This window comes from Cynoglossus semilaevis, unplaced genomic scaffold (assembly GCF_000523025.1).
Source record: "Cynoglossus semilaevis isolate Cse_v1.0 unplaced genomic scaffold, Cse_v1.0 scaffold1507, whole genome shotgun sequence".
In the NCBI taxonomy this organism is placed as follows: domain Eukaryota; kingdom Metazoa; phylum Chordata; class Actinopteri; order Pleuronectiformes; family Cynoglossidae; genus Cynoglossus; species Cynoglossus semilaevis.
In genome coordinates this window covers 98,255-108,864 of record NW_007585114.1, presented here as the reverse complement: position 1 = coordinate 108,864, position 10,610 = coordinate 98,255, and the positions used below count along the sequence as shown (strand labels likewise).

At 40.9% G+C, this 10,610-nt stretch overlaps 1 protein-coding gene across 1 annotated transcript in view; it reads left to right on the top strand.

Annotated features, from left to right (window-relative positions):
- The first annotated feature begins 4,267 nt into the window (after positions 1-4,267).
- The window catches only part of LOC103398538 (membrane progestin receptor gamma-B-like), an 8,252-nt gene continuing 1,909 nt past the window's right edge, over positions 4,268-10,610 (top strand). Inside the window, 5 exon segments of the mRNA XM_025053634.1 lie at positions 4,268-4,519; positions 5,495-5,622; positions 7,384-7,589; positions 8,904-9,030; positions 9,408-9,490. Coding sequence (XP_024909402.1) covers positions 4,466-4,519; positions 5,495-5,622; positions 7,384-7,589; positions 8,904-9,030; positions 9,408-9,490 — 598 coding nt within the window. The 5' untranslated portion in view covers positions 4,268-4,465.

Genomic DNA, 10,610 nt, shown 5'->3' with positions numbered 1-10,610 from the left:
GGCAGAGAAAAGATAAGTGTTCAGCAGAGCGACCTCCAGCTGAGTCAGAGATGGCTGGAAGATGCTGGAGGAGAACAGCGTGGAGAAAGCTGCAGTCACAGGTTGCAGAGGAAGAGAGAAATCCAGAAGAGACGTGTGTGAGAGAAGGCAGCTGGGCTGCAGAGGAAGGATTTCCAGACCCAAGAAAGGAGTAGAAGAGCTGTGAAAGTCGGAATGTCCTCAGAGAAAAGAGAACAGAGCGTCTGGAGTCTGAGAAGTTATTAATAATGTATCAGACCCACACACACACACAGACACACACACACACACCACACACACGACAACTGCAGCTCATCACCAAAAACACCAGGGAGGAACTGGCAGTGAGCATCTGCAGTGCAGTCTAACAGCCATCTGTCATCTCATCATTGATTAACCAAGTAAAAGACAGTGGATGAAATGCAATTAACTTTAATCTACTCGGGGGGGGGGCAGGATGGGAGGTGGGGGGCAATTTTATAAACAAATAAAAACGACCACGGCTGTGTTTGCTGACTCACCTACAAAAATGAATTATCACCTTAGCTTCTCTCAGCTGTCAATTAAAGAACAATAAATTATTCTTTTTCCCCAAGTGTTTGGTTTTCAGTTCTTCAACGTTGTACCATATATGCATTAGGGGGCAGTAAAGCATCTCGCAAGAACCAGTGCTTCTGGTAAAGCCCCAAGAAGAAGAAACAGGAAGTGGTTAGGTAAATTCACTGACTATTGTTAGGCCTTAAGCCGTGTCATCTTGTAGTTCATGCTCTAATCCATAGTTTGGCCTTGGCTGACGAGCAGTGATCGCTGGCTCACCTGCTGTCCAAAATACACCTGGAATATTCCAAGTGTGCAAATGTAAAACAGTAAATGTATGGATTGTTCTGGAAGACTTCCATAGAAGAATAAACAAAACAAAACAAACACATTGAATAAAACAAACAGGAATACAAACAGAAACTACATATATTTAGATAACAGGATGGGATTTATTTATTTTTTTAGAGCTCTGTCTCACATGCTGTGGAAAATGTGTTTTCTTTCTTCAACAGTATCAGACAGAGCACTTAAATACCCATAAATAATACTTGTTCAACTTAACAGTTTTATTAAATATGTGCAGTGGATTAAGAACGGTTGGGAAACACTAGTGTAGAGTATCTCCACCATCGCCACACAACTGGTGGCAATAGTTTGAAGTCACTGACCCCTTGTGGAGAGATTGTACAATGCAAGCAGGACCATAATAAAACCAGTGGAGGGATCGGACGTGAACTAAAGACAGATCATCCATCCTCCATCTCACACCGTGTCTTTTCTTTGTGTATTTTTCTAAGTATATGTGGTTGGACCAAAGCTTGGCTCAGACTGTGGGCACCAGATGTTGAACACATACAGTACAGCCGGTCTGTTGTGCTGCCCGTCAGTCATCTTAATTGTTAGTACTATAACTACAGTACTAACTCCTGGTACAAATGACTGTGCCAGTCATTTTAATGTTGCCACTCTAACGTTACCAATGCTGTCTCTTCCTGTCACTCTCAGAGATCATCATCATCATCATCATCATCATCATCAGCATCTGTATTGTTCACAGTCATGGGTTCACATGGTGTCAGTTTACCTGCTCAGACACAGAGCCGTGCTGAAAACCACAGCTCAAGTCACAGCCCTCTCCCCTGACTCCACCCAACTTCACCCAGTGGTAAAAGTCAGTCCATTTCCAGCCAGTCAGAACAGGAAGTCCAATCCACTAACACCTAATCAAGACTACTTCAAGGTGGGACTAGTCTGCTGATTTAACAACACTCAACCATCAGCTACACAGTGTTCAACACTTCAGACCGTAATTTAGTGGACTGCAATTAAACTGCTCATTAATTTTGACCTTCTGTTATTAGGTTAACCAATCCCATATACTGTCTGGAATTCTGAGGTTGGTCAAAAAAAGCTACCTGATTAGATAAGCAGATAGACAGACAGATAGATCGATCGATCGATCTGATTGATTGATTGATTGACACAGACAACAAGTTGTCAAAGCTAGAAGGTCAGATAGAAAAAGAAAAGTTTAAAAATAAAGAAAAAAACATATCTCATATACACATACAGTATATACATTTTCACTCGTTCTGGACAAGGATTCAAATCTTAATTGCGGTTTATCTTATTGTTCTGTGCAAAATTCAGTAATGAATCAAAAGTTGTGTATCATCTACATTTTCTTTAACAAACAACAACAATTCTTTTAAACTTGAGTTACTTTTTTATCAACACAAAGAATGTAGCTCAGCTTGTCTTCCCTGCAGGTGGGGTTAACACAGTCAGTCATTCATTATCCACCGTTTAATGTTTTGCAGGTTGGCAGGAGAGCTGGAGCTGACCAGGGACTGGAGAACTGTCCAAGGAGAAACAACATAATGATGTTAAATAAATGGTACAGTATTTTATAGTGATTTAAACCAGAACACGCTAAAGTGAGACAGCGCTGGTCCGGCTACTGCTGACCTGTGTGACCAGTGACACTGACACAACAAACCCTAACAAGCTCTCAGTTTGTCACATACTGTATATGTAAAAAAACAAATGCTTAAAACATTCAAATTGGACACTGCAACATAACACAAATGTATTTTTGATGTTTATTTGGTGTAGGATGACAGTCAGTGGATTCAAACATGTCCAACTTGAGGTGAGCTTTTAATAATAAATGTTAGAGTAGAGTAGTAGAGTAGAGTAGAGTAGGGCTTTATTCATCCCCCTTGGGGGAAACATACTAGTACAGTAGGCAGTGCAGAAAAAGAGAGAAGAGGAGTTAACACAATAAATAGAGTAAAAAAGAACTAAAAAGCAAAGAGCACTCAAAAATTAAAGTAAACCTTTAGAAAAAAATATACATTATAAACAAGAAAATATACATATTGCACTAAAAAAGTGGCAGTGAAGGGTGCAGGTAATCAAGGGGGGTGCAGGTAATCGAGGGCAGTACTGCAGCACTATGATGTGCCAGTTTATTGTACAGGAAATCCCTGGACACAGCACTTTTATTGTTTCAAAGTATAAAAAAAAAATGTCCCTTTGTCCTCAGTGAGGTCGATCCATTTCATTCTATTTCCATAACTTCACCTTGTTTTCTGTTCCCTGGCATAACCTTCAATATTTGTTTGTACTTTTAACAGTGCCATTCCTGATGAATCACACATTAACTCATTATGTGACGCCGACTCAAACCGAAGTGACTCCTGCTGCTCCCTGATGTTTTTATGTCTCGTCTTCTTTCATTATGAATACGCTGCTGCCCTGCTCCTGAATGTACATCTCTGCTCTGTGGAGACGAAGCTGAATGAGATCCCAGGGCGCTGCTCTGCACTAATGCCCTCGCTTCATCACACTGAGCTGCACTGATTTCACCTCACAACACAACATGGTGGACATCTGAGGCTGCGGCTCTACTGGATCGGTCCAGTAGGACTGACCTCTGGAGAAAGAAGTCCAAGTGACACTTGAGATTTGGATGAATGATTCAATAATCTTGTCAACAGGAACTCAACAGAGACATTTATATCCAGAATGTTAGGCCGTGAATAACATCGACACTTTCCCTAATTCTGGAGTGGCAGTGTGACATGTTTGCTCTCATTGCTTCAGAGTTTAAACAAGATAAGAGGGTGGAGGTGTGTGTTAGCAGGCGAGGATGCGTGTGTGTGTGTGTGTGTGTGTTCATGGTGATCTGGGTGTGACATCTGCTGTCAAACAGAGGGCAGAAGGCGACAGTTTAACAATGAGACAACAGAAAGTGACCCAAGAAAAACTCAGGTGTGTGTGTGTGTGTGTGTGTGTTGACTCTCCCGTCAGCCCCGCCCACACCCTTTATTCATACAATCCACCTTATCTCACAGCATGTTGTTGTTGTTAGACAATAATATGAAGCAGGTTTAGTTCAAAGCTGACCTGAGATTTCTGCTTTTGGTCACGTTTCCCATCAAAACCTCCGCTGCTGTTCAGATATGGTTATTGGTGGGTTTGGTTTCACGGAGAGAAATGTTCAGTAAAACTGGATCTACAGGAGCAGGATTTAGTTACAGACCCATGACTTCAGGGCAATAAAGGTTTGGATTAGCAACCATGACTTGTTAAAAAAAAATGTCTGTGTGTGTGTGTGTGCATACACACCTCCCTCCTCCCAACTCCACTCAGACAGGTAGCAGTTATACAGGTATTCTGGATATTCTCGCTGGGTTTGTAGAGGGAGGAGACGCAGGAGGAGGAACGTTGGGGAAGACATGGCAACACGAGCCTTATAAAGACAGAGTCACACCCTCCTGATGGCCTGAGTTCAGCTCTCCTCACAGACCACACTGCTACTGGTAGCAGCAGCAGCAGCAGCAGCAGCAGCAGCAGCAGCAGCAGCAGCAGTGGCGGTGGCGGCGGTGGCAGCCTGATAACAATGCTCAGCCTCATCCGATTACCACGAGTCTTCACCATCAATCAAGTACCCAAAGTAAGTTCATCTGCCATGTGTCTTGACTGGACATTCAGACTGCAGAGGTGAGCTTCCACAACGTCACACTGGAGATGGACTCAACCAACAATGTTCATGTGATTTATCATCAGACACCCTAATGGCATTACATCACTGGTTTCTCTATTTAAGTGCACTTTAAGAATTGGATTATTGTTTCAGTCAAAGTTCACTGGGCTACAGTACATGTGACAAAAGGAAGGGAGATGTCTCAAAAGACTGATTCATCCTGAATTGTCAGTTTTCTACGAAAGGAAGGTTTGACCTCAAATTAATTTGTCAGCCTTTGGTAAATAATCATTGTCATATCCTGTCACCTGTCTAAAATCACACGCTTCGCTCAAGTTTGTGGCACACGGGTTTTTACCTTAAAGTGATATTTTCAAAGTGGCTAATTGCTATCAGTAGATAAAAGATGATTTTTTTTCTGCCTTTTAACACAATCCTTCCGTCATCCATCTTCTACTGCTTGGTCCTTTCAAAGGTCACGGTGTGTGCTGGAGCCAGTCCAAGCCCTCACAGGGAAAGGGCAGCGTACAGTCTGGACAGTTAGCCAGTCCATCACGGGTCCACAAGACAAACAGATATTCACACATTAATATTCACATTTATTCACATGGTCACATTTTTTAATCCTGCATTTTTGTTGCTGTGAAAGGCACGTACAACACACACACACACAGGGCATTCACACAATATACAAGAAGAAAAAACTAATCTTCTTCCCTCTCCTATATCCTTATATAAATAAAACATCATTACAAATGCTACGCAACATTGAATTGTTCATTTCAATGTGCTCAAATCAATCAACGTTTAAGCCAGTCAATACCTCTGAGGTATTTCTTTCCATGTGTTGTTACTACTAACTGAAGTGTCAGTGTTGATAATGGTTTGATTTTACTGAGAAACGTCCGCACGACAGAGAACTAACCGTGGCTTCTCTCCTTTGAGGTTTTCCATGAAGAAAGCATCATCTACGGGTACCGTCATCCTCGCAGCTCAGCCACAGACTGTGTCCTCAGCCTGTTCCAGCTCACCAATGAGACACTCAACATCTGGACCCACTTTCTGCCCACCTGGTACAGTAGACAAACGATGCTTCTTTTTTTGTATTGGAAGTTGTACGATCCTTGTTTATTCTTCTCAAACGTTGAAGAAGCAAAGGGACGACTGTGCTACTGTACAACAGGAATCTTGCAAAGCTTGTACAGCCTTGAACGTGCCTCAACCTTCAGGATGAAGTTAAAGATAGCATACCAAGACAGGTTTCCACCAGAGACAAATAATAGGCTATAAAAACAGAACAACACTATGTGAACCAAATCAGTGTCATTTCCTAACTGTTAATTTGTCAGGACAAATGCTTCAGGCTCCACTGACCTCTAACAGGGGGGAGATTATCAATGTTTGAACAGAAATCATTGTTGCTTCAAACAAACCAAGGTCTTGACTATTATCATCAACCAGGAAGCTCCCATTCAACTAATCAATAATATATTTTTACAACAAGACATTAACACAAAATTGCAACTTTGAGATAACATAATGAAAATGTATTTGTGACTTGTGGTTATGCAGCCTTCAGTATCTGTAAAACCCAGCACTGTCTGACCTGAACTGAACTTTACAACACGTTAAAATGTTTTGCCTGGAGAAACTCTTCATTAACATGTGATTATAATTTTTTCAAACACTATAACAGTCTAATAAAAAAGCTACTGTTTTTCGATGTAGATGCATAAAATCCAGTTATAGGCAAACATGACAAGTGTCAGACTGGAGGATTAGACTGAGTGACTGAAGACTGAAACTGTCACAGCTGAACACCAAAAACAACAATGGTGTTTTTGCTTTTCATCTGTTGAATTTTCTTGTTTTGTTTTGATGTATTTCACAATACATCATACTTCACAAATGTGTTTGTGTGTGTGTGTGTGTGTGAGTTACCTAAACACTACGATGTATTTCCTCCCTGCTGAGCTTCCAGTTGCCTCGACGGCAGGGTCTCCACAGAGAGAGTTTGTGTGTGTGTGTGGGTGTGTGTGTGGGTGTGTGTTTTGAGACTATATACACTACCTTGGGTGTTTGTGTCATGGGGCCCAGCATAGAGCTGCAGGGCAGGCTCTAATGAGCCGTCTTGTTCAGTGCATGTTCAGTGACAGAGACAACATGGATAATGTAGATTTATTAATGAGGTGCACTGAGACTGGGGGAGAGGCTGAGACATAAACAATGGCCTCTATGTTTTAGTGACTTTTACATGGGAGGACGTTGCAGGTTCATGCATTTGTATAGGGACGTCTTCCAACCAGAAAGTCAAGGATCCTAGGCTTCACCAGTGTGATGGACGGTGTATTAGAACAGGTGGATGAAGGTCAGGAGTCATTTGGTGCATGTTGGTGGAAGTGTTGCGCAGTATGGCTCACGTAGGAGGAACAAAATAACGACCATTACCAGCATGCGGTCGCGCTGAAGTTTGATTTCAAAGCCTCCCAGTAGTAGTCAGGGACATTATCATATGTAGAGTAAAAGAAGAGAACGGACCATGACAGGAGATGGTACTGATGTCCAGGCACAACTTCTAATTGACAGCTACAATACTCAACAGAAGCTCGTACTATATGCAGGCAACAGCGTTGATCACAAATATTTTTTTTGACAAAGGCTGTAACCATGCTTATTATCATTACATTAGAATAACAAGAATTCTATTACATAATGTCAGCGATGCCTGGAGGCAATATCTTAGTCAGTCATGTTACCAGCCAATTCCTCACTGTTATCATAATATGTTTAATGAAGAAAATCACACGGTTCACCCAGCCTGCCTCCTCTGACAGGTACTTCCTGTGGAAACTGGTGACAGTGATCTTGATGCAGACGGTGTGGCTGGATTCTTTCACGTGGCCTCTGGTGGTCTTCCTGTTCTCCTGCTGCGTTTATCCACTCGCATCCAGCTGCGCGCACACCTTCAGTACCATGTCTGTGAGGGCACGCCACATCTGCTTCTTCTTTGACTATGCAGCACTCAGTTTCTACAGCCTGGGTGAGTGGAACTGACCCGGAGTCAGGGGTTGAAAATGTACTGTACCAACTACACTAACTAACACTCACCCAGTCAAAATAAACCTAGTTTGGGGTCTTTATCAAGAATAAAAATGATTAACATTGACAATGTTGGAGGAGACAGACATGACAGTGTTTTGTGAGTTACATTTTTAATAAGAAACATTTTATGAAAATGTTTTGCACTAGTTTTGCATGTCATTGTGACAACATACTGACATATTCATTTAAAGATACAGTGCCATATAAATAAAGAACCATTTTAAGCATTTTCACCCACATTTATATCTATGGTCAACCCCAATCCTAATGGAATTACCAGTATAAAAGTACTAAACACTACACAATATACAGTATATTCCTACATATGTTTGGAATAGTTGCAGTTTTACTGTAAAAACTTGAGCTTCACAGTCAAAGCTAATATCTAAATAATGATTCTCTGCTGTGATTGTGGATGTATGACACCAACATAACAAGGAGTCTGTCCCTGTGTTCTCTCTGAAAGTATCTTTGTAGCTTAGCATTCCTTTCAGATCATATCATCAGTTTAGAATAGTTAATAATTCATCATTCAATAGTTAATAGCGTGGAGACTTGGTTGAGAAGTTGTTTAAGGATCGAAGTAAAATGACCAGGGAAGGTTCAAAGGTTTGGTCAACCACAAAAAAAGTAAGCTACAAAAAGTAAAGTAAACTGCTAAACATTAGCCACAAAGTAGGTTAATGCTAACTAAACAAATGAGCTAAAATGACAGCAGAGTAGCTAAGTTAGTTATTAATTCCCCAAAGAATAAACAGTTTCCCTCCAATCAGGAAAGTATCTTGGTGTCAGTCAGAGTCAGACTGCAGAGATATAAACCAAATCCATGTTAAAGGGAATCTTAACAGACCACATGTGGATGTGAGTGTTAGTGTAAACAGTACATCATGTGACCCGGGGATGGACTGATAAAGCCATCACGGGTGTGCCTCTTCCTCACCCAGTGACTAATAGAAATGGTTTCAACTAATCTCCCCCTCCTCCCTTTGCACCTGCAACAGAAGACTCCACACAATAGGGTCACAATAACTGAACCAAAAGCTGATAGCAGCAAGTGTCCCTGATAAGGACAAAGAAGAACTGTGACCTCTCATCTATGATTTGTTTTTAAGTATTTTAGTTCATACTATGTCTTTATTGACTTTATTTTCTTTTTATTCTCATATTCCAAACTCTTAGTCCACTTTATTGCCACTGTCGAGTCTATTGTCAGCTCACTGGGCCACTTTGCTGTTTATTTGTTGTGTTGCAGGATCAGCGATCATCTATTCAGCCTATGTGTTTCCAGACAGATGGGTGAACAGTTTCTTCCACCGCTGCTACATGCCCATCGCTGTGGTCAACACTGTCGTCTGCACTAGTATCGCCTGCTACTCCAGGTACACTGACAGGCTGTGGTTCAGTTTCAGTGGTCGAACAAAGTAGAGCTACTGCTTTGTTGTTGCTGCTGCTATCACCTTAGCACTGATGCCGTTGTCAGTCATTGAAATACTAGAACATTCTAGTGGTTGCTAAATGTCTGGTTCTTAACTTGTGAAGTAATTCTCAACCAAAATACCATGATTGGATGATTGATTTGTTTGAGATGAAGCAGCAATGATAGCGGATTATATGGATTTTGTCATCTGTTTTGTCATCTCTGTGGGAAACTACACTGTTCTTTGCACCTTCTTCAGTTTGTAGTTTGTTTTCCTCCCCAGACAGTGGATTAATGTTGTTTTTTCTTCTGTCCTCACTTCTCTCTCCCTCTGCTAAGGCTTGGTTTACCATTTCTTCAATATAATCATGACACCATTAAGAGGTAAAAACAACACCGAATTAATTCTGCTTTCCTTACGGACTGTTTGTGTGTCTCTGTGTGTTCTGTCTACAGTTGTAGAAGTAGTGACTTGTCTTTAAACCAGTGATCACAAACCTTGGAGAGCTACTGCAAGGGTACAATGTAATAATAATCAAAAAGAAAACTAATTCTGCTCCGTCAAGTTCAGGGACATACAGTAGCAGACACTCTTCTTACCATTGTCTTTGCACCCATTTAAATATTAAGTGTAATTTATTAAGAAAAGTACAGTAACAGTACAATATTGACCCTCTTGTTGACTAGTTTTATTTTTAGAACATACCCCACAGACACCCTACGTGGTCCATGGGCGTGACCAGGTGACGCCTGCTTTAAACTAGACTTCCATCCACAGATGTTACACACTGAGGAGTCTTCAATTCCAACTCAGATTAATGTGTGTGTTACTTCATTGTAACTATAGTGACCGAAGCCTAAACAGTGATTAAGTCCAAGTGTAGTTTTGGCTGGACAGGGTATGGAGCTAAGAGCAACATCAGTGAGTCTGAGGCCCACTTTATTATTACTTACACAGCAAAAAAAGAAAAAAAAAAGAAATAAAAAAGAGCAGTTTAATGCTGCATAAAGTATATATTACTTTATTAGGTCAATTATCATGTGGACATAGACAAAGTGACGGGTTGCAGTGAATATCCAGGACTACTTATTGTATAAGGTGCATTCTAAACAATGACTGTTGAACCTTATGATGGGTTGCGGCTCATCCACAGTGCAGCTCTATGTCATATGACATTAGGCTGACATGGGTAAGGAGATGATTTGTAATCAATTCAACATTAGATACGGGCTAAGCTAATGTGTGCTATAATGATAAGTGCTTAATGATCTGTGTTGAGTGCTACACTTTAAGCACAGAGATTTTAGTTTGCAGAGGGCGCTATTTATAAAGCTGTAAATTGTGAGGAGTTCAAACATCCTCTTCCCATTGCCTCCATCTAGGACTTTTTAATACTTCTGTTCACACACTACATTTAATCTAAGTTATCCTACCATGTTGATTTTATTGTTACAGATGCTATACTATAATAGACACTGTACACCCCCACCCAACCCCAAAATGAATTTTCCTTATGTATGATGACTAAAAATTGTGTTTTT